At 45.5% G+C, this 24,254-nt stretch overlaps 1 protein-coding gene across 1 annotated transcript in view; it reads right to left on the bottom strand.

The window, feature by feature from the left end:
- Window positions 1-24,254, bottom strand: part of PCSK5 (proprotein convertase subtilisin/kexin type 5) — a 525,106-nt gene that overhangs the window by 28,069 nt on the left and 472,783 nt on the right. Inside the window, exons 36-40 of the mRNA XM_045288529.1 lie at window positions 22,470-22,665; window positions 14,984-15,201; window positions 7,996-8,232; window positions 6,884-7,114; window positions 4,751-4,928 (exon numbers count right to left, since the gene is read on the bottom strand). Coding sequence (XP_045144464.1) covers window positions 4,751-4,928; window positions 6,884-7,114; window positions 7,996-8,232; window positions 14,984-15,201; window positions 22,470-22,665 — 1,060 coding nt within the window. The remainder of the gene's footprint in view (window positions 1-4,750; window positions 4,929-6,883; window positions 7,115-7,995; window positions 8,233-14,983; window positions 15,202-22,469; window positions 22,666-24,254) is intronic.

Below are 24,254 nucleotides of genomic sequence, written 5' to 3'. Positions count from 1 at the left end.
ATTGTTTTGCAAAACAGCCTTATCACCTTCTAAGTATTCTCCATTACACTTAATACATTTGTCAAATCTGTGATCCCATTCTTGGAAACAGTTCTCAAACTCATCTGTTTGGATGGCTGAGAGAACCTCCCTTGTTTCTTTTTCGTCACCTAAGTCATCCAATCACTGTCCTTTCATGTCCCTCTGCATTTGAGGAAACAAAAAGAAGTCACACGGAGTGAGGCCAGGTGAGTAAAGTGCATGGGACAGGAGAGGCCTGCTGTTTTTTGCTAAAAACTAGTGCACTGAGATGGCTGTGTGAACAGGTGCATTGTTGTGGTGGCAAAACCAGTCCCTCACCTGTCACAAATCAGACCTTCTGTGTTGCACACTATTACGCCATCTTTTCAGAACCTCTAAATGAAAGTTTAATTCACAGTCTGACTGGTGGAATGAACTCCAAATGCACTACTAGTCGACATTTTTGTCCATTTGGAAGTTGATGGATGTTCAGAACAAGGTTTGTCATCAATCGACATTTCACCTTTTTTGAAATGGGGAAACCACTTGTGCACTTAAATTTTTCCCATAGCGTTGTCCTTGTAAGCTGTGTGCAACATCACAACCGTTTCTGCAGCATTTTTCCCGAGCAGGAAACAGAATCTCACAGCCACGTGCTGTTCTCTTAAATCGGCCCTCACCAAAAAAAAAAAGTGAGGTTCGAGCAAAACTGCTTTTAAGAAAAAATTCACTGTGACCTGAGAGAATGTTCCCAGGTGGTGTCCCTGGGTGCACTAACTCAGAGTGAGTTGCTCCATGCTTGCTTAGTGGGGAAAATGTACAGCCAAAGCTCTGCTCTGCCCAGCACATTTCTGGTTTGTTTGGGGTTTTTTGGCAGGGGTGGGGGTATCTCCTCGTATACTGATTCTTGGTTGTGTGTAAATTGAGCATTATCCTACCTCCCCTGTGGTGTTCTGTTCAAGGAGTTGTTTAGATTACATTCCCATCAGGACTGAGTACCTACCACTTGTTGTAGAACTAAGCCAACTGCAGTCCAGTTGATTCCCAGTCAGGTAACCCCTGTGTTGCAGAATAGAATTGTGTCCCATAGAACTTTCACAAGCCAGTGACCTTCTAAACTGCCTTTTGAGGCGCCTCTGAGAAAATTCAAACTGCCAACTTTTCTGTTAGGAGTTGAGTGCTTAGCAGCCCGTGCCACTCAGGGACTCTATCACACGTAATGATGCCTTCACTTTCTTCTTTCATTTCTTTCTCCACTTCCAAACTCAAACTTCAACGTGTACGGCCAGTCATGTTAAACATACACCTGTGTGGTTCTCCATAAAATAGGCCAGGCTAACTGGTCAAAGAGAGACTGGTGGAACCACGGAGACCATAGCTTTTGTCATTTTTTAGGAATTGTGCTCGTCCCCATGGCTCAATTTTCAACCAAACAGTAGACAGGTCTCTAAGGGGAACAGTAACACTAGGGGCATATGCACACCTTAGAACCGTTGACCATTTCAGAGCTAGGGGCAGTACTTACACAAGGACAAACTTCACAAGGGAAAGAAGATGGATTGGAGGCAGGGGACACGGCGCTTGTGGACTCTGTGAGGCTACATGGTGGGAGTCACAATGAATTGTTGAATGGAAAACATCTGCACCTTCACCCAATTCCTAATAAATACTAAAATATACGATAAAAGCCACACCCAGACTCCTCAAAGTGACTGCACGGTGTCCCCTTAAAAAAAAAAGACTCGTGGAAATCTCGAAGGCCACAGACGTAAAAAGAAAACAATGACCCCCCCTTTAGCTGACAGTGAGAGAAAGCCTACCCCGGGAGGTGGCACCCTATTTTCAGCTTTCTAGCCTCCGCAGAAAGATCACATTTCTGTTTGTTAAAACCCCCACTCTCCGCCTAAAGAGAGAGCGAGCAAGCGATGGTGTTGACAAGAGAACAAAAGAAAGCATCAGCCACAGACAGACAGCATGCCGCTTCAATGAGGAAGAAAGCAGGGGGGAAACACGAAGCAGAAATATGTCAAACTGAACTGCCAAGAGCCAGTTTTCAGCTCTGGCTCCACCATTACTATTAGTAGCTATGTGACTGGAGTCAAGGCACTTAACTCCTCTGCGTCTCCGTTCCCTACGCTGTCAAATGGAGGCCATGATATCAACCTCACGGGACTGTTGGGAAAGTTATTATTATCTGTAAAATTTAAGGAGTATACATTATAATGTTCATTAAGCTATGCTTAATGTGTAAAATTATATAACAAATAATTAATTATATGGCTATATGTAACATACTATAGAGTGATTATAGATTATGCTACCAAAAGTCAAACTAACCGCCACCAAGTCGGCTCTAACCCCTAGCGGCCCTTAGGACGGGCGGAACGGCCCCTGTGGGTTTCTGAGACTCTTCACGGAAGCAGAACGCCTCCTTTCTCCTGGGAGTGACATGGTTTTCCACTGCTGACCTTGTGGTTAGCAGTCAAGCATTATGTTATAGTATGTTGTTATGCTTCATTTTGTTATGTTGGCATGGCATATCAAATTGTATAATAGAATCACCTATTATAATAGATAATGGATACGATATATTATAATAGAAAGTATAAGAAATATATAGTAATATAACTTAAATATGAAATTATAATTAATGAATGGTTATAGATATATTTTTAGTGATAATATTTAATCCATTAAAAAGGAGCATGCAAAAATTCTTGACTAATATAAAGTGTTACAAAGGTGTAAACCATTCTAGGAGCAAAGAAAGTTTATCAATACCAAGTAGGCTTAAAAATTACCAGAGTAATGATGAAAGACAATAAAGAGCTAACTGACTCCTACTTTTATGACGCTTACATATGACTATGAAATCTTTTGAACCTCACCGTCTTGAAATCACAGGGGTTGTAAAGAACCGTCTCTGAGGGTAAACATGAAAATAATTATATATGCTGTTCCAGAAAGGAGAGAATTGCACATCCACCTTTTCATTGAAAGCCCTTTCACATATGAGGTTTAAACAGTGCTGGCGGGACATTGATCTTATACAGGCATCAATTCCAGTTACATGGTCTCTGTTCATATCTCATCAATACCCCATTTGTAATCCACTAAGGAGATTTATAACAACCTGGACCCTTCTGGCTCCGTGGCAACCTGGAACTGGTCAACTGGGAGATGGAACAATTGCATCATCGATTTCATGTTGACAGTCTGTTTAGATGGAGGATTCTATCACGTGTGTTATTGTACTTTTTTTTTAATGTGCTTGGAGGAGTTTAAGGGTTTGTTTTGAGGAAGCTGGTGATCCTTTGTATGGAATCCGGATCTCTCCAGGGCATGGTTATAGGGTGAGACTTGCAGGACAGTGCCATCCCATCCTGTGTGTTCATCTGAAAACCAGTTACTGTTGAGTCTGACCCCACGCTGAGACAGAGCAGAGCTGCTTCCAAGGTTGTCGTCTTTATCTAGGGAGACTGCCACACTCTCCTTGCAGAGACACGGAGGCGCCCAAGCGGCTGAGTGTTTAACAGCTGCGCCACCAGACCTCCTTCATTGATCGTTACGACTGGCATTTTTAGAGGGTTGCTAACAAGTGGCTTTGTACTGGTTGTTACAGTAGCGTGTATGAGACAGAAAATGCTATTTTTCTCTTAGGAGCTTATAATTTTCTTGGGAAGAGGTGTTTTCTTTTAAGCTACCTCTTGCTCTTCTTTCCCTTTGAATCATACTTTGACTTTCTGATACATGCAAGGTGCTGACTATTAACATTTGTTGAAGGCACAAGTCATTGAATGCATTGAGTAAGCACACACACACACACACACACACACACACACACACACCCCTACACCTGAGTACTTCAGGCAGTGAATGCTGGAATAAAGACAAGTAGAAGGGTCAAATTGGTAGAAAACCATTAAAGACGCCAAAAGTCACACCAAGGTGTTTCAAAGAGCCTTTCAGTTTGGCTCTGGAAACACTCAAGGCCCTAAACGACTGGCTGGAAGGAATTGTGGACAGGAGGACTGGTACCTATCCTTCTTTGTCTGGGGATGTCTGGGGGAGGCGGTGTGGAAGAACTCAGTTAAACCCCCTTCCAAATGTGTTCATAACCAGACCTGAAAAAACACATGGATAATTTTTTTCTAGCAGAAAATTGATAGAGAGCCCTATCTCTGGAAAGATTTTAGAAGGGCATACCTGGTCTGTCTAGATTGAGTATTATAAATAAAGTTGGACTTTGTGGATTTAGGGAGCAAGACTGGTTGTAGAATGAATGGGCTATAAATGGAGACATGTAATTGAAGCTGTCCCCGTATGCACAACGTGAGGCTCACGTGTCAGAGCCACATCAGAAGAACCCTAACAAAAAAGGAAAGAGGCCACGTGACGGTCTTGGCGTCTCCAGGGAGGGGTGTTTTCCCCGTGCCTTGGGACTGTTTGCTTTGAATTATTTGTGAAGTTCGGCCCTAGGTTGTGAGTTTGACTTAACAATTGCTTATTTGTGTTGTGGCCCTGGACCGCTTGGCCTCTCCTATTTCTCTCCTGCGACTCTGACATCCTCCAGGGACCTTTGAGCCTGAGCTGGACCCTCATGTTAGCTCCTTACGTGAAAAGAGACTTCAAATCGGTGCTATATGTGCTCTGAGTCTAAGTTTCTGCACCTGTAAACTTGGCGAATAGTGATGTCTGGGGTGGCAGAAGGCTGAAAGGGGAGCGAGGGGGGATGGGTGGAGCACCTTACCCTTCCCTGCACGCGTCCAGGCATTCCTTCCCCAGCTGGAACCAGCCAGGTTGGCAGGACCGACACTGCATGCTGTGGCCCCCTTCACATGTCCGACAGGAGCGGTGGCATGGGGCACACCGGTGGTTGTCCTCATCCGCATAGTAACCCTCAGGGCAGTCCTCCACACATGTCATGTCTGCAAAAGAGTCTGTCTTGGCCTCAAGCATACCATGTGTCCCCCATGCCATGCTCCCCACTGTGTATCAGGAGCAAGGGGTACAGGAGGATGAGACAATGTTCCCCTGGGAGGATGGATATGCTGGAGAAGTTAAAATGAACATCTGAGAAGTAGAATTGACCACAGAGATGATGAACAAAACAGAACTACAGTCTAGAAAGTTGACCTGGAAGTTGACCCAGGGTCTACCAAGCCAGGAGGTATCCCCCTCCCCTCCAAACAGATCTCCCCCCAGAGCTTTGTATTTAATTTTTTTTTTTTTAGAAAACTACCTTATCACCTTCAAAGTACTCTCCATTACACATAATACATTTGTCAAATCTGAAACATTTTTCATACTCATCTGTTTGGATGGCTGACAGCACCTCCCTAATTTTTCACCTCTTCTGCATATTCAAATCACTGTCCTTTCATGTCCCTCTTCATTGGTGGAAACAAAAAGAGGTCTCATGGAGCCAAGGTCAGGTGAGCAAGGTGCGTGGGGCAAGAGAGGCATGCTGTTTTTGCCAAAAAGTGTCACACTGAGATGGCTGCATGAGCAGGTGTTTTGTCATGGCAAAGCCAGTTCCCTGTCTGCCTGCCACAAATCAGGCCTTTTTTGTCGCACACTATTATGCAATCTTTTCAGAACCTCTAAATAGAAAGCCTTATTAACTGTCTGACCTGGTGGAACGAACTCCAAATGCACTATGAGTTGCCATTTTCATCCATTCAGGAAGTTAATGGATGTCCGGAATGAGGTTTTTCATCAATTGACATTTTACCTTTTTTTTTTTTCAATGAGAAAACCACTTGTACACTTGAGTTTTTCCCATAGCACTGTTCTTGTTGTGTGTTCAACATCTTAACAGTTTTTGCGGCATTTTCCCAAGCAGGAAACAAAATCTCACAGCCACACACTGTTCTCTTAATTGGCCATCACCAAAAATGAGGTTTGTGTGAAACTGCTTTTATGAAGAAATTCACTGCAACCAGAGAGACTATTCCCAGGTGATGCCGCTGGGTGCACTGACTCAGAGTGAATTGCTTGATGCTCACCTAGTGGGAAAAATGTGTACTAAAGCACTGCCCGGTGGGGCTTTTCTCCATTTGGGGGGAGGGGGAGGTACCCCCTCATCTATGATGACATGATACCACACTTCAAATTTGAATGCATTCCCTCTAGGGTAAGATTTTGGGCCCAAATCCAGCTGTGTTGTCTACACTATGGGGCTCTTTAACTTTAAATTACATTGAAGAGAAACATAACAAAATGAATGCTTCAGTTCTTTCGATGCATGCAGGAACAGAGACAGAACATTTCTACCATGCCCGAGGCAATGGAACAAGGAGACCCTGTGTGAACCGTGCTTTTAATAAATTAGACAGCCATCCCAAATCCTCTCTCCATAAAGTCACAAGACTGGAGTTGAGCCACTCAGCCCCCAACCACCCAATCTTCCATGCACCAAGCCCCGATGAGGACAGGGGTGGTTGTTTTTTCTTCTTTAGCAACACTAAAACTAGAAGGTGAAGTTAGATTTGTTAGAAGGTAAAAATAATAAGAGACCTTCTTGCATCGTGGTTTAGTCTGTGTGGCTTCCAGGCAGCTACCTGCTCAGTTTCTGCGTCACCTTGCAGGATGGAAGCCAGCTCCTCCTGAGTGATTAGTATGAACACCTGGTTGGCTATAGACCAGAGGCCAGTTTGTCTCCGCAGCTCCATTTGGCATTGGCACAGGTGGACAGCCAAAGACTATCGGAGCCGCTGCACCAAGGGCTGCAGACTCACCTGTTGTGGGGCTGCAAGTGACCCCAGTGCAGGTCATGCCGTTTATCTCACAAAGCCACAATAAAAAAGGAAAGAAGCCAATATCGAATGGGTACCGTGCTGGGCATGAGGTAGTTTCCCAGCTGGCGGGGAAAGAAACTCACTGAGAAGAAGGCTGTTTCTCCAGCAGGTGAGACACTGGTCCTCGGCGGGCCCTGTGCAGTGGACGCACTTGCTGTGACAGGGCTGGCAGCTACGGGCCTCCTCGTCCCAGTACTCCGCATGGGAACACTTCTCGTAAGCCACACAGCTCCCGTGGCTGTTTTTCCTCAGGCCGTCTTGACATACTTCGCATGTCCCCGGTGACGTGCAGGTCCGGCAGGTCCTGTGGCACTCTGGCATAGTGGGGGCAGCAGGCAGACAGAAAGGATCAGACCACCCCTCTAGGGAACTAATTCCCCTGGAAAGTGAGTTCCCCTTTCTTCCAGGGACTCCTAAGACCCTATGCCAAGGATAGGAATCACTGGACAGTACGAACATGGCTGCTCACTGAAGGATTGGCGGATCAGGGCTCACAAATCCTAGGGAGTAGTTCTATCCTGTCCTACAGGGTTGCTACTGATCAGAATTTACTAGATGGCCATGGGACAGTAGGTTGTTGTGGAGAATAGACACAGCAATTATAGCTGTTTTGTGTCTTCAAATTGATTCTGACTTAGCCACCCTATAGGTCCAAGCAGAACCGCTGCATAGAGTTTTCTAGGCTATAATGTTTATAGGAGCAGAGTGCTGCTTTTTTTCTCCCATGGAGCAGTGGGGAGGATCCAGTTAGCAGTGCACACTTAATCCTTGTGCCACCAGGGGTCCTATGGACAGCAAAACATAAACCAATTCCATGATTTCGACATGTACAACTCAATGACACACTGATCATGTTTGTCTAGTGGTGCAACCTTTCTCACCTGCCGTATCTGAATTGCTCCAATCCTGTGAACATAAAATCAAAGCTCCTTAAGGGTGCCCTACAGATGGATAAAATAGTTGAGTCCTTGTTATCAATTGGATCCTGTTATAGGGAGTTCTTAAAGAAGTATGACGCTCAAGGCAGACAGTCTTTACTAATGAAAGTAAACTATTGTTTGGTTTTAGCGAAGACGTCAGGGGGATACTTTTGGTGTAAGTTGAACACTTGTCTCAGAGTAGTGGTTTCAGGGGTTCATCCAGCCTCAATGGCTCCAGAAAGTTGGGATTCCATGGCTGCCTGGAAGTTGATTACCTTTGCACTCGCTAGTCTCTCTTTCAAAGTAAGTTCCTGGTGGACACGCTTCCAAGCACTGCCCGTTGTAGAGAACCAGGGATGAATCTGCACAGCGGTCACAGTCATCCGCACCAGGGCCGCTGCACTCCTGGCAGCCATCATGGCAGAGGACGCACTGGCCTGAGTCCTCGTAGAAGCCACTGGGACAGGACTGCTGGCACTTGTCGTTGTACAGGACCAAGTTGGGCATGCACTCTGCAGAGAAGGAGGGAACAGTTATCTCAGGGGTGGAAGGACAAGACAGGGATGCATTCCTTCACAGTGGGCTAGGACTGCGCCTCACCGCCGTGCTTCTCCAGTGAGCATTTACTTTGTGTTTTCTCTCTCTCTCTCTCTCACACACACACACACACACACACACTGGCTTCACCAGTTGTTGCTATGTTTAAGGCCTGGAGGTGCTCACAAATGGCAGAGCGGTGAAGACAAGGGATGAATTCGATGTTGGAGATCCTGTTTGAAAACCCTGAAAAGCATGTATAAATGTAATTTTTTTTATTGCACCCTCCACATTCTGTTCAATACAGAGAGCAATTGAGGAATTAGTTATTGTATTATTAGTTGATGTGGTTCTCAGTCTCTCACTGCCAGCGAGTTAATGTGGACGAATAGCAACCCCTGTGAGTTTCCGAGGCTGTAACTCTTTATGATAGTCGAAAGGCCCATCTTTCTCTTAGTGGTATTATAAGATGCCCTCAAGTCAGTTCTGACTCATAGCAACTCTATACACCCCACAGTGAAGCACTGCCTGGTCCTGCGCCATCCCGACAATTGTTACGCTGAAGCCCATTGCGGCAGCCACTGTGTCGATCCGTCTGTGGAAGGTGGTCTTCCATTTGCTGGCACTCTACTCTGCCAAGCAGGATGCCCTTTTCCCGGGACTGGTCCCTCCTGACAACACGTCCTAAGTGCGCGTGACCAAGTCTCATCGTCCTTGCCTCTAAAGAGCATTCTGGCTGAACTTCGTCCAATTTGGATTTTGTTTGTTCTTTTGACAATCCACGGTGCTTTCAATAGTCCTTGTCAGCACCATAATTACATGCATAGACCCTTCTTTTTCAGTGTCCGACTTTCATAGGCATATGAAGTGATTGAAAATACTCTGACTTGGGTCAGGCGTCCCTTAGTCCTCAAATAACGCCCTCCTCACTTTTCAACACTTTAAAGAGGTCTTGTGCAGCAGATTTACTCCATGCAACGTGTACTTTGACCTCTTGACTATCGCTCCCGTGAACACTGATTGTGGATCCAAGAAATATAAAGCCTTTTACAACTTGACCTTTTCTCAGTTTATCATGATTGAGTTAGTGTGGCTGCAACCCTGACACATGCCGTTCTTGATTTTAAACCTTGGAGTAGTCCCTTGTTCTGTTCACCTAACTGCCCCTGATCTTGATTCACATAGAGGGTCCACATGAGCACAATTAAGTGTTCTGTAATTCTCAAACAATAACAAACTATCCATAGTTTGTTATGGTCCATGATGTTGAATGCCTTTGCGTAGTCAATAAAACACAATTTAAACATCTTTCTGATATTTTCTGCTTTCAGCCAATATCCATCTAATGTCAGCAATACTATCTCTTGTTCCGTGTCCTTTTCTGCATCCAGCACGCATTTCTGACAGCTCCCTGTCAATGTACTGTTGCAATCATTGTCAGATGATCTTCAGCAAAATTTTACTTGTAATGATATTGTTTTATAATTTTCACATTCTGTTGGGTCACCTTTCTTTGGAATGGTTACAAATATGGATCCTGCCAGTCAATTGGACAGGTTGGTCTCTTCCACATTTCTTGGCTAGATGAGCGAGTGCTTCCAGCACTTCATCAGCTTGCTGAAACATTTCAGTGGGTATTCCATTATTACCTAGAGCCTTGTTTTTGGCTAATGTCTTCTTCTTCCTTCAGTACCATTGATCTTGATCATATGCTACCTCTTGAAATGTTTGGATGTCCACTAGTTCTTTTTGGTAAGTAATTCTATGTATTAGGGGGTACACACACACACACATACACACACACACCAAAAAAAAAAAAGCAGGGATTTTTTTTCAAAGCTATGTATTTAATTTTATTTTTTTTTGCAAAACAACCCGATCACCTTCAAAGTACACTCCATTATACTTAACACATTTGTCAAATCTGCAATTCCATTCTTGGAAACACTTTTAAAACTCATCTGTTTGGATGGCTGACAGCACTTCCCTCATTTTTTTCTTCACCTCTTCTACATCATCAAGTTGCTGTCCTTTCATGCCCCTCTTTATCGAGGAAATAAAAAGAAGTCTCCCAGAGCAAGGTCAGGTGAGTTAGGTGCGTAGGGCAAGCGAGGCATGCTATTCTTGCCAAAAAACTGGCACACTGAGATGACTGCGTGAGCAGGTGCGTTGTCGTGGCGGCAAAACCAGTCCCATCTGCAACAGATCAGGCCTTCTTTACCACCCAATCTTTTCAGAACCTCTCAATAGAAAACTTGGTTAGCAGTCTGACCTGGTGGAATCAACTCCAAATGCACTATCCCCCTCATGTCAAAAAACCAAATGAGCATCATTTTAATCGTTATTTCACTCGAACAGCTTTTGGGGGCGAGGAGAAGATGGCATCTTCCACTGGCTTGATTGATGCTTGCCTTTGGGGTGGTAAGAATAGCACCATGTTTCCTCACCTGTAATGATCTTGGGGACAAAAATCTGGGTTCTCTTTTGACATTCACTTTGATCTTTTATTTCTTTCCTGTCTTTCTTTGTCTTCTTCAAACCATTTTTCTAGGAGTTAATACAGACATCATACCATTCCATGGTTCAATCACTTTTCTGACTTTTCAATGATTTTTTGCTTTTTTCACATTTGATGTTCATCCACAGTTCATCAGGTCTCTGTCCTTAGCCTACAATGTGCCAAATCTGTTCTTGAGATGTCCTGGAAATTCAGGTGGGATAGGCTTAAGGTTGTGTTTTGGCTCTTGTGGACTTGATTTCATTTTTTTTGGCTTCCACTTGAACATCCACATGAGCAGTTGATGGTCTGATCCAGAGTTGGCTTTGTTTCAGCTGCTGATATTGAACTTCTCCGGCATGCTTTCCCATCTAGGCAGTCAATTTGATTTCTGTGTCTTCCATCTGGAGAAGTCCACATGTGTAGTGACACTGGTGTTGTTGATAAAAAGGGGGAACCGATCACAACGATCTACATATAACCCCCTCCCTGGGAGATGGACAACAGAAAAGTAGGTGAAGGGAGACATTGGACAGTGTGAGACATGACAAAATAATAATAATTTATACATTATCAAGGGTTCGGGAGGAAGGGAGGGTTGGAGAGGGAGGGGGAAAAGATGAGGAGCTCATACCAAGGGTTCAAGTAGAAAGAAAATGTTTTGAGAATGATGAGGGCAACAAATGTACAAATGTGCTTGACACAATGGATGGATGTATGGATTGTGATAAGAGTTGTATGAGCCCCTAATAAAATGATTTTTAAAAAAGAAAAGAAAAAACGTATTTTCCATGAAGTCATTGATCTTGCGAAATTCTATCACGATTTTTCAGATTTGTTTGTATCATCAAGACCAGATTTTCTAACTACTGTTCTGATTTTTCAATTCTAATCACCAATAATTATAAATACATCTTGGTTGCATGCTTGATCAATTTCAGACTGAAGAGGTTGGTAAAACTCTTCAGTTTCTGCCTTACTGACTTTGGTGGTTGATGAGTAAATTTGAATCATGTTTGTATATACTGAATTTCCTTAGATGAGGATATATATTATTCTGTCCCAGATAGCATTGTACTTCAAGATAGATCTTCAAATGTCCTTTTAGTTGATGCATGAGATGCATTCTTGACACAGTGAACCATGGGGTTTTCTGATTCAAAATGGCTACTAGACCACTTCAGCTGACGATAGATATTCATGTGTTCCATTTCATTGGCGACAACTCTTGATCTTCCTTTATTCATACTTTGTGCATTTTACGTTCTAACTAGCAGGAGATTTTTGTGGCTGTTTGTTCTCTCCTGGGGTTGTGCCCCTTCAGCAAATGAAAGTCCTGAAGGCTTTATGCCGTTATGGTTGACTCTACTTTAGGACAGGAATACCTGACGCATCACATGCATATAGAAGTAGGGCACTGAATGAGAAAGACAAGAAAAATCAGTTCTTTTGCACCATGGTGTTGAAGAATATTGAACGTACTATGGACTGTCAAAAGAACAAACAGATTTGTCATGGGAAAAAAGTAGCTCCTTAGAGGCAAGGGTGGTGAGAAGTCATCTGAAGTGCTTTGGGCTTTGTATCAGGAGAGACCAGTCCCTGGAAAAGGACATCATGCTTGGTAGAGTGGCATCAAAAGACAAAGAAGACCCTCAACAAGATGGATTGACACAGTGGCTGCAACAATGGGCTCAAATGTAAGAACAATTGTGGGGACAGTGTAGGATTCGGAGGTGCTTCGTTGTCGTGTACATGGTAGGGTCGCTGTGCGTTGGAACCCATTTAACAGCACCAGAAACAACAGACCCAAGGGGCTCATCTTCTGGCATCTATATCTGACAGTGTTTGACAGCTCTTTTGAAGGTTTTCAGTGACTAACTCGTCCATAATGGACAGGCTGTTCCTTCTTTGTAGTCTGCCCTTAGTTTGGAAGCTCTGTGTAAACTGATAGTAGATCAATCAATAAATACACAAGGGGAAGTATAAAATATCACTACTAGGGTTCTAGTTCATATATGCACAGGTTTGTTTCAAACGGAATGTGGCTAAATGTGTCTCTGCCATCAGTGGATTGCTGCAGGCAAATTGTCTCAGTAACATGCTTGTCTTAATCTTGGCGGGATGACTTCAAAGAAGAGGTCCAATCACAACAGTGGTTTCCAAGAGGATCTTCTGAGACAGTGAAATATAAAGCACAGAGGTCAGCTCAGAAATTTAGTGTCTGGTTTTTGTTTGTTTTCGGGGGAGGGGGTTCCAAAAGGTCACCTTGTAGGTCCTTTCAAAGGACATAGCATGATCATAGGTACTTATTAGGAAGAAGTTTGAAGAACATCGAGAACTACATTGGTGAGAAAAAGACCAGTGCACTTGTGCCAGCAACGTGTTTCCCATCTTGACAACGAAGGGCTGTCCTGGCAGAATTTCCCTGGGAACCTCACCCGAGTCATCCGATGGCCCTAACCTCGCCCCTTCAGACTTCGTTCAGCAGGAACCTGACCGAGTCACTTGAGGGTGTCAGAGCTGCTGTTTTGATGTGGTCTAAATCAAACAGTGTGGAGTTCTTTAGGGAAAGATTCAAAAGATGGAATCATCCCCCTCGGAAGTATATAGATCGAGATGAAGGGTAGGCGAAAAAACAATAGCTTCACCTTTTGATATTTTTTGTTTAAGAAAGGATTCTAGGATTTTGTAGTAATACTGTTGATTTACCCTCTCTGATAATCAACTTGACTGTGTTAACTGGATTGGGTGCAGGACCCTAAGATCTAGTGCATGTGAAATCATGCACGGGGGCTTCTTTGATTATTGTGTTCGTTTGCTCATTTGAGGGAGAATACAGAAAGCATTTTAGGTCACCCCAAAAGACTCTTTTAGCTAGGACCCCAAACTAAACTAAAACTCACGGCCATTGGGTTCATGCTGGCTCAGAGGGACCCCTATACAGAGTTTACAAGACTATAAATCTTTACAGAAGCAGACAGCTTCACATTTCTCCCGAGTAGCAGCTGGTAGGTTCAAGCACCTAACCTTGTGGTTAGTGGTCCAATGTTCACGCTAAATAGGGCCAAACAAACAGACAAACAAACCCCAAACCCACTGCCATCGAGCTTACTCATAGCAACCCTCGTGGGCTTCCAAGACTGTACGTGTAATGGGAGTAGAAAGCCCAGTCTTTTTCCAGCCTCACACAAATTATCAGGTTGGGAAGGCTACTGGACAGCCTTATTTGTAAGATAATTCTAGAGAAAAACAAAGACAAAAACCCAATATTGGTAGCCGATGGTGTCATTGTTAGCGTCTTACAGCAGCCCAAATTTCCAGCTGTTAAAACCACAGGAGAAACGAAAGGCACCCTCTTCTAGTGAAGGGCAGCCTTGCTGTAAGCGTTTGCCAGCACAAGGTGGGGCCGTGGGTTCTCCTATGGGTCTCCAGTCTCCAGTTATTGGGAGGTGCTCGGCGCACACTAAGTGATCAGTAAAACCAAAAGCAACCCAGAGGCCAGCCAGCAGGCTCTGAGTCATGGCCGCCCTTGTTCGTCAGAGTAGACTTGTACTCCAGAGAGTTTTAGTGATGGGTTTGGGGGAGGTCGATCACTAGGGCAGCTTTCCAATGTGCCACTGTGGGGAGTCGAACTGTCCATGTTTTGTCGTCACCCGTCATCGCTGCACCACTCAGGGACCCCTAGTGATTAGATGTCAGAGAGGCCATTCCGATTGGTGGTGATCTGTGTGTGCAAAGTAGAACAACTGGGCTCCACCGGGGTCTCCAGGCTGTGATCAGAGAAAGCAGGTCCCAGGGCTGTCTTCTGAGGTGCGGCTGAGTACATTTGAACTGTTACTCTTTCAGCCAGTAGTTGAGGACTTACTGTTTGTCTGACTCAGGGACTTTGATGAACCCAAAGGTCCTTGCTGTCCTGTCAATTCGGACTCATCATGACCCTATAGGACAGAGCAGAGCTGCCCCATAGGCTTCCAAGATGGTAAATCTATATGGAACCACTGCCTTCTCAGTGAACAGCTGCACCCTTGGCCCCTCAGGACTTCAGTGCACGTGTGCAGAAGACCTCTTGCGGAAAGGGCTCTGGTGTGCCTCAGCTTTCAGAATCCGTGGGAGACACTCGTCGTTTCCACAGCGACGCTCAGGGAGATGAAGCCCTGGCGCTAAAGGAAGTGAGGCAGCGTTTCTGCAGTGTGGTGGGAACCACACTCGACTGAAATGCCCCTGAGTACCTTTGCACGTGTCTTCGTGAATACAGTCCTGGCACCTCTCTGGGCACTGCCTGCACACGCCCTCCACAGCCACATGCCTCGGGGAGCAGGTCTCCCGGCACGCCCCCTGCTCCAACAAGAACTCTCCTCTGCAAGACCGGCAGTGGGAGGCCTGCCCTTCACAGGCTCTGCAAGCGGAACTGCAGCGTTCACAGCGGCCGGCTTCCGCATAAAAGCCCCTGTGGAGGGAAGAGGGAGGTTTAGGGAGAAAAGTCAGTTAACACTTGGGGGCAGGGGAATCAAGCCTAAAAATGACGGGCGTGGCTTTTGTAACCTGAAGCACAAATCCTGTGACAGGCTTGACTGAGAGTGCTGACCGAGATAGGCTAGAAAAAGAATACAGAAGACAAAAGCTACTTTTGCCGTGATTTTGGCTTATTTGGCTAAAGAATATGTTTATTAGTATGCAATTTAGTCATCGTGTAAGTTCCCTATTCTAGCCTTTATTTTTTACTAGTTTTTCTTCCTCGTCATTCAAGCGTTAACTGAGTTTAGAGACAACCTCTGATTCCATGTAACGTCACTTTTCTTTCCATTTTCAAATGTCTCGAAAGGGATTTCATGCCTTATAAGGTTGGCAGTGGTTTACCTTTGGAAAATCTTAGTCAACCTCCGATGACTCCTTTTAAACACAGATCCATAGACATTTATGCAAAACATGAAACTTACTTGGAGAAACTGTTAGTATGTGTGTGGGATTAGCTTCCTTCTGGGGATAGGTACTATATGTATGTATTACCCACCCGTCTGCCATTGAGTGCTAGGATTCTGACTCATAGCAACCCTACAGGACAGAATAGAACAGCTCCTGAAGGTGTCCAGGACTGCAATGCTTCATGGGAGCACACAGCCTCTTCTTTCGCCCTCAGAGCTATTTGTGGGTTTGAACTACTGACCTTGCCATCAACAGCCCAAAACTTAACCCACTGTGCCACCAGGCTCTCTGTCTATGTAGCATTACTGAATTATTAAATTGTCACACTATACACATCCTTTACAAGTCTGTAAATACATTGAATATAAAACCACAGGCCTTTCAGGACAGTTGGGAAATGAGAGTAGTATAGATGGTGTCTCTTTGGAGGGAAAAGGTGGAAGAGCTCAAATATACAGAAGCAGGTAAAATAGACCAGCTTAAAGGAAAGGGACTTCCGGTATCAAAGGTAGTGATTTCAATTGTTTTACATAATAGTCCTTGTATTATTCCGCTATCACCATCATAGTAGAGGACAGTGGCGATGCAGTGGTAGAATTATTGTCGTTAATGCAGGAGGCACAGGTTTGATCCTCAGCCAAGGCGCTTCAGCCACAAGTATGCCTGTGGAGGCCTGGGTGCTGCTGTGACACTGAGCAGGCTTCGATGGAGCTTCTGAACTATGGCAGACTAGAAAGCAGGGGCTGAGGACCTGCTTCTGACCCCCAGCCAAGAACAACCCTCTAGACCACAACATCTGCAAGCAATCGTGGGGCTGGCGCGGGATGGGGAAGAGTTTTGTTCCAACGTCCAAGAGTCACCACCAGTTCGAGACTCACTCCGGGTAGCTAACAACAACAGTTATAACAGAGCTGTGTAGCACATAGCCTCCTTTACACAGCCATCATTTCTTTGAACCTATATGTCCCTAGGAGGAGTTGTGGCATGGAGTAGTTATGTGTTGAGCTGCAATGAGCAAGGTCAGCAGTTTGAAACTACCAGCAACTCTGTCAGATGAAGGACAGGGCTTTCTACTCCCATAACGAGTTACTCGCAGACAGGGACAGTTCTGCCATGTCCTAAGGGCCACTCAGAGTCGGTTTTGAGGGAGGGAGACGTCTGTAGGTGGGAGATCTAGTTTGGGCTTCATTGGAATTGACACCAAGCTGCACATTGGACCTACGTTTTCCTCACATTCCTCCTCCTCCTCTGGCCCAGTGGGCTGTGTGTCATCACTGTGTGTCATCACTGTGTGTCATCACTATGACAGAAGCATAAGCAGGCATGCACAACTGAGTAAACGCATGTTCAGTGTCTGCTTGCCTCTCTTCTGTTAGCATCTCAGCAGCCAAAGCTAGGCATATGACCAAGTCTAAAGTCAAGAACTAGGGGGGTAATTCTGCCTCTAGTGGGAGGTATGGAAAGTTACAAGGCCAAGGGCATGGCTGTAGCGTGTGGTGCTGAACTGGAACCAATAACTCAATCTGCCAGAGCCCTCTTTAAATCCTGACAGCTGACGGGATCCTTTCTATATGGTATCTTTACTTGATGTTGCAAATTAAATACATCCATCGACCATTCCCTCAATTACTTGTTCTAGTAATTAAACAAAAATGTATTGGTTGTGCTCGAAAGAAATAGGAGAGGGGGAATAACAACCACTGCCCCCCCCCCCCACACACACACACATACACTCTTTGATATGGTTTTAAGGAAGAGAAACGAGTGGAAGGAAATAATAGTGGGTGAATGTTGGCTATGTAATGCCAGGCTTCCTGGCCCATTTTCCTCGTTAGCTGTTTCTTGACCACTGGAAGGACAAGGACATGGCTGTGCTGTCGCACCGCGTCCCACTCTTAATGGCACCTGTTGACCAGGCAGCACAGAAGTGGATCATCTGACTGCCAGGGATTTGATTGAATTTCAGAAATTTAAAAAGCAAGCAAACTTAGTGCACTCTTAAATCTATCACATCTTCTAGGGTCAAACCCACCAGGCACTCCTTGGGAGGAAGACAAGGCTTTCTGCTCCCGGGAAGGTCTAAAGGCTGGAAACCCAGAAAGGCACTTCTGCCCTGCCCTATAAGGTCCATGGACGTTAAAATAGACTCACTGGCAGGGAGGCAGATTTTGTTTTATCTGAACAAGAGTTTTATGAGTACCCTGTTCCTCTACCGTGAAAATTCTGGAATTTGCTTTATTTTGGAGAGTCTTACTAAGGATGGCATTAATTTTCTGGTGAGTGCCAATGTCTAATATCCCAGAAAGTTCACAGAGGTTTACAGCGGGCAGCAGTGATTCTCACAGCATCGACTGGCGTTGGATCATCCTGATAGAGAACATCCCAGGGGGATCAGCCAGACACCATTTTGCCAGATTGTTTCTCACTGTCTGGCCAAGCCGAGGCATCCAGACATGTTTCTGGACACCGTAGGAGCACAACGTCTGAGAAGAAGCCTCCCTCAGATTTTTCCCGTATGCGAATCATGGATGGAGGACTAGATGGTGAAGTTAAAAGACTGGTGCTAACGCAACAATAAGTGAACATCAGAAATCCTATCAGGAGGCAGCCAGAAGGCAACATGAGAATGTGCTCTGAACGCCACTTTGCTAAAAGCACACTTCTCCACTCAGATGCACCCTGTTACTTCTCCAGCTGTCTCTTCCCTGCTTTTTACAAAACATTTTTTTTCCTGGTTAATGCTTTATTTTTACTGCTATCTTTATTTACGAATGCAAATATGAAAAATTTCTTTTGACGAGAAAGGGCCGTGTGTGTTGGATTGTTAAATTCAAAGTACTTTATGTTGACGCTCTTTGGCTCAGCTGTGCAACGCAGAACCAGAAGGTTCTGGAGCGCCAGCTGCATTTTACAGACATCCAAGACAGTGACAGGCAGCGCTTAAGGAAGACTGGTCTTCTCGCACCGAAGCCTCAAATTGGTTCAGATTGAGTGAATTTGAGAACACCTTAAATGCCTTGTTGTCTTTTGAGTAATCACAATCATGATAAATGTGACTCTTCCATCCTTCCTTCTTCCGCAAACATAGGCCACGGACCCCAGTTGAGAGAGCGGGGGCCACTTTTGCTCGATTAGAAATCATTCTGAAACCTTGGAGCCGTGTCACGGCAGGTTGTGCTCCCTTATAAATCTTATTGCCACCCCAGGATGCATCACCCCCAAAAGGGCCATTCTCGGGAGAAGCAACGATGCCGCTCTAGGCAAGCTGGTTGGCGTATGCGCCTCAGATCCTGTCTCCCTGGCCTTTATCGGCACTGAGATGAGCTCATCCGATGTGAACCGCCGCCGCCACCGTCAGGAGGTCAGTCCTGACTCATAGTGACCCCATGCGATAGGCTGAAACCGCACCACGGGGTTTCCAAGACTGTAAATCTTTGAGGCAGCAGTTTGCCTCATCATTTCACCACGGAGAGACTGGCGGATTTGAACCATGGACCTATCCCCATGCTCCCAATTTTAGAGCCTTCAAGATTTCCAGGCCATCCTAGGAGCTACACTGGAAACCAGTTGTTGACTTGCCTCTGACCTAGGGCGACCCCATGTGTCTCAGAGTAGAACTGTGCTCAATTTAAACTGTGCTGAAAGTAGGGAGCTCAGGATCCTTTTAAACTTTTTATTGTGAATTGAGTGAAGGCTTACAGAGCAGATCATCAGTTTCACGTTCAACAATTCAACACCTTTTGCTTCATTTCCTTCACGGACTTCCCTCACTGCAGCCCCACTCCTCCTTCTCCACTGTGTTTCTGCCTCCCATCCTTCCCTCCTATGCCTTCTGAACGTTGACCTTGGACCAGCGCTGCTCTCGTGCTCTCAAAGCAATGACACTAGTGCCACTGCTCCCCTTCCAGTGCACCTGCCTTTTGCTTGGCTGAAGAGGAAGCTGCAGGGTGAGGTCGGATCCAGACCTGAAGGGCAGCCAAGGAGCACCCATTCCTCCGGAGTTGGTTCTGCATAAGTCGAACACCATGCCTTCCTCTCAAGTCAACCTGAGTGGACCCCAACCTTCCACCTTTGGGTTAGCAGCTGAGCACAGGCACCATCTGCATGCACAGAGCCTCCCTTGCACTGCCTCAAGTACTGCCCCTGTGAGTTTCTGGGTGAGGAGTAGAAAGTCCCACCTTTCTCCAAGGGAGTGGCTGGTGGTTTCAAACTCCTGACCTTGCAGATCACAGCCCAACTCTGAACCACGATGCCACTGGGGCTCCTCTTTCCAGGAGCTTCCCTACTGCTCAAAATACAAACTCTCTTGGCTGCTCTGTATCTGCAGGGGGTTCAAGCCCAGTCTTGGGAAAACAACAAACACGTTGATGCCTAAAAGAATCAAAGGAGGGAAGCATGTATCTTTCTTCCTTGTTTTAAGGTATTTTCAAGCCCATGAGCACTTGTAGGGTCCAAGAGAAACTTGGGGAAAGAGGGTAATGATTCTATCAGTAAGGCGATCCTCATGACAACCAGTTCAAGCCAAGCTGATGAGGAAGCAATGCTTGACTGTGGTAAGTAGATCTGTGGCCTTCACCTTCACTTTGTCATGATACTTCTGCTGACCACTGAGCCTGGACACAGAAAGCTGTGCGTTCCATGCCTCCCCAGGGTCAGTGTCGCTCCTGAGCTGCCTTCTCCCACTGGGATCTCTTAGCCTGGTCCTTTCTTCCCTCTTCTCCAACTTGTGTGACAAAATCTTCTAAGAGCTGCTATTCATTAACCTCTTCTCAAATACCCAGGCCAGGATGAACTTTGAAACCATCATGCTAGGTGGAAGAAGCCCGTCACAAAGTACCCCCGGTCCTTTCATAGGGAGTGCTCTAGAGGGGGTGGGCAGAGTAGTGGCTGTTTATGGATGGAGAGAGGGGAGTAAAGGAAATCGAGGACGACTGCTAAGAGGGAATGGCCAATAAGATGAATAGGACCGTCTGGTAAAACTTTCTTTTCTTCTAACAGAAGTAAAGATGGAGGGACTGTAGTTGGGGTTGCACACGGTGGTGATGTGGTGAAACAGGCTGCTTGGGACCAACCGAGAGAGGAGCAGAGTGGATCAGGAGAAGCTAAGAATGGTGCGGTAACAAAATGAGTCGGCTGTGGGGTTTTTGTGACATCGTTGGCCACTGAACTTACCAACATTGAGCTTCCAAACTTCTAGTCACATGGGATATGAGACCTGCATACTCTGTCATTTCACCTGCCATTGAGGAGACGTGTTGCTAAACGTGTCCTGATACCAATCTGTTTGTGCTTCCTACTTCTTAATTATTTTTCTAGATTTTATTTGTTTTGTTGCTAGAATATAAGAGAGTACCAAAAAAACTGGAACTTTTTTCTTCAAAGTTATGTATTTAAAAATTTTTATGCAAAACAACCTGATCACATTCAGAGTACTCTCCATTACACTTAATACACTTGTCAACTGTGATTCCATTCTTTGGAAACATTTTTCAAACCCATCTGTCTGGATGGCTGACGGCACCTCCCTCATCTTTTTCTTCACCGTTTCTACATCGTCAAATTGCTGTCCTCATGCTATCCTCTTCATCCGTAGACACAAAAAGAAGTCACACGGAGCAAGGTCAGGTGAGTCAGGTGTGTGAGGCAAGAGAGGCATGCTGTTCTTTTGCCAAAAACTGGTGCACGGGGATGACTGCATGAGCAGGTGCATTGTTGTGGTGGCAAAACCAGTGCTCTTTCTGCCACAAATCAGGCCTTTTTAAAAAAATCACACATTGTTATGCAATCTTTTCAGAATCTCTAATAGGAAACTTGATAAACAGTCTGACCAGGTGGAACAAACTCCAAATGCACTAGGAATTGACATTTCCATCCATTTGAGAAGTTGTCCAGAATGAGGTTTGTCATCCATCAACATTTCACCTTTTTTGAAATGAGAAAACCACTGATACACTTGAGTTTTTCCTATAGCACTGACCTTGTAAGCTGTGTTCAATGTCACAACAGTTTCTGCGGCATTTTTCCCGTGCAAGAAACAAAATTTCATGGCTGCATGCTGTTTTCTTAAATTGGCCATCACAAAAAAAATGAAGTTTGAGTGAAACTGCTTTTATAAAAAAATTCACTGTGTCCAAAGAGAACCTCCCTAGGTGACACCACTGGGTGCATTAACTCAGAGTGAGTTGCTCATGCTTGCCTAGTGGGAATCATGTGCACTACGAAAGCTCCGCTTAACAAAGCTTTGCTCCTTTTTTTTGGTACCCCCTGGTATACACAGACAACACCGGCTTCTATACATGCAGCTTAGCGGCATGGGTTACAATCGTGATGGTGCCCACTGCGCTCATGCTCATGGTCTGTGGTTCTCTCTCCTCATTGACCCAAGCTCACTGTCCCCTGAGGTTCCTATCCAACCTTTCCAGTTGCTGTCGTCAATTTGATTCCATATAAATAGATGGCCCTCATAGAGGGTAATAGTCAAGGCAGAGCTTTCTTACTAGTTCCGCCAAACTACTGTTTTCTTCTGAGAGGACTTGGGGGATATTTTTGGCTTAAGGTCTAAAGATGATCTCAGGGTTATTGTTTCAGGGGTTGATTCACATTCCATGGCTCTGGAAAGCCTGGGAGTCACGAGGAATTTTTCTGTGGTCAACAGTGGGGCCAGGCGGTCCGAAGAAGATGTCCAGATGGGTGTTCTACCCAGGGAGGAGGCCGGGTCTTTGGTGAATAAAAAGTCATTGCCCCAAAGTGGAATGCGCGTGAACTGGACGTCCAGGGAAGAGGGAAACTTACTCGGGGCACACGGAGTAGCACCTGCCCTCGTGGAGGAAGAGCTGGCGGTCAGGCGGATTCTGGCACTCGGTACACAGATCAGCTCCAGAACAAGAGGCACAGTCCTCGGCACAGTTTTCACAGCTGCCACTCCTCGCTGAGGGCCACGTCCCCTGAGGACAGGAGGTGACACAGGCCTGAGCCAGTAGGTACGCACCTAGAGACAAGGGAGAGGGCAGTTCGAATCACCATCACGTCTCTGTCCTGACAGACACCCACAAACATGATTCTTACCTCTCCAGAGGCCCTGTGTTCGTCACCTAATCTGGTGTCAATGTAAGGATAGCCAATGAGACTTCTGTGTGGGCATGGCCTTCTCCTGAGAATTCTGGGAAATCTGGTACCTCCTCCTTGGAGGCGGAAGACACCTCTCTCTCTCTCTCTCTCTCTCTCTCTGCTGCTTCCTGGGAGACATTGCAGAAGACAAGCCACATGGACACAACCAGACCTTGGAAGCTGGAGAAGCCACAGAGAGACCCCTGCCAGTGCTGAGATGCTTACAATGCCACTGGACCCAAAGACTTTCTACCCGTTGACTTGTGATCATTCTGCCTTTGGCTTCATTGCATGTGTCTTGTGAGTCTGAAGAGGACTTTGTAGATTGGTATCGGACATGTGGGCTAATATCAGACTTACGGCCTTGGACTGGACTGGGTTGGGATATTTTCTCAATGTTCAATTGCTCTTGTATATAAAACTCTTTCTTATACACATATGCGTGTTTATGAATTGGTTTCTCTAGTCTACCCAGACTAACCCAGGCCCCGAGGACACAGAGCAGTGATTCCAGCCTTACCAGAGTTTCGATTAGTAATGCCAAACTGTCCGAGAGTAGTTACATCTCCAGACGGATGCTGACAAGAGGGGGCATTTGTTCTTGTACTTTGCTACTGATATTGGGCACGGGCTACTCTGGGGCTTGGCTTTACTGAGTCGATCAGTCTCTTGATGGAATCTACCCTTGTGCCTTCCCAAGGCCAAGCTTATTAACACACCAGACACCTGTCCTGACAGGCAAGTGCGTTTCAACAGAGACGGCTGTAACAGCAGCAGATGAGGCCACTCTTAAGAAGCAGATTAGACATCACCCCAAGCCCCAAACTCAAGGTCAATCCCTTCCCATTTTGAATGCAACTTCTTATATTGTATATCCAATTGCAATCAGGGCACGCCTGTGAAGATCCTTGGTGGGTGTACACAGTTTGCGCTCACCCACTCCCTGAAAGATTGGTGGTTCATATCCACGCAGTGACAGCATGGAAGAAAGCTCTGGTGGTCCACCTCCATGGGGTCACCGCCCTCAAAGATTCTGTGGAGCCCAGTTCTACTCTGAAACATGTGAGACTCCAGGAATTAAAATGGACGGTGTGTGTTTTTGTCACCACCTGTTACTGTGAACATTGCACAGTCCGACATGGCCTTCAGGATGACCACTTTACTGGTATCAAAACATCCTTTATCATGACGTACTGAGTTAATCAAATAGCCCCCTCCTTCTGGTAGCTGTTTATTTAGGATGTTTTGTGTGGCCTCTTAGGCCAAAGCAAGCAATAGTTAAACTTACTTTGTCAGCTTTGCTTCCCCATCCTCCCTGCTAAATTCCGGATCAGTAAGGAAGATGGAAATAAGAGGCCGTCTCTTTACACTCATTTGTATTTTTTCCCCTTAAATTCTCTTGTTTAGACTAATGTACTTTAAAGGTACATTTAAAGGGAAATGGCACCCTTCAAAAACAAAACAGAAACT

The sequence above is a fragment of the Echinops telfairi genome, unplaced genomic scaffold (genome assembly GCF_000313985.2).
Source record: "Echinops telfairi isolate 266 unplaced genomic scaffold, ASM31398v2 ScPeMD7_22;HRSCAF=79, whole genome shotgun sequence".
NCBI lineage: Eukaryota > Metazoa > Chordata > Mammalia > Afrosoricida > Tenrecidae > Echinops > Echinops telfairi.
Note: the sequence above shows the minus strand (reverse complement) of the source record. Positions and strands in the feature narration are given on the sequence as shown.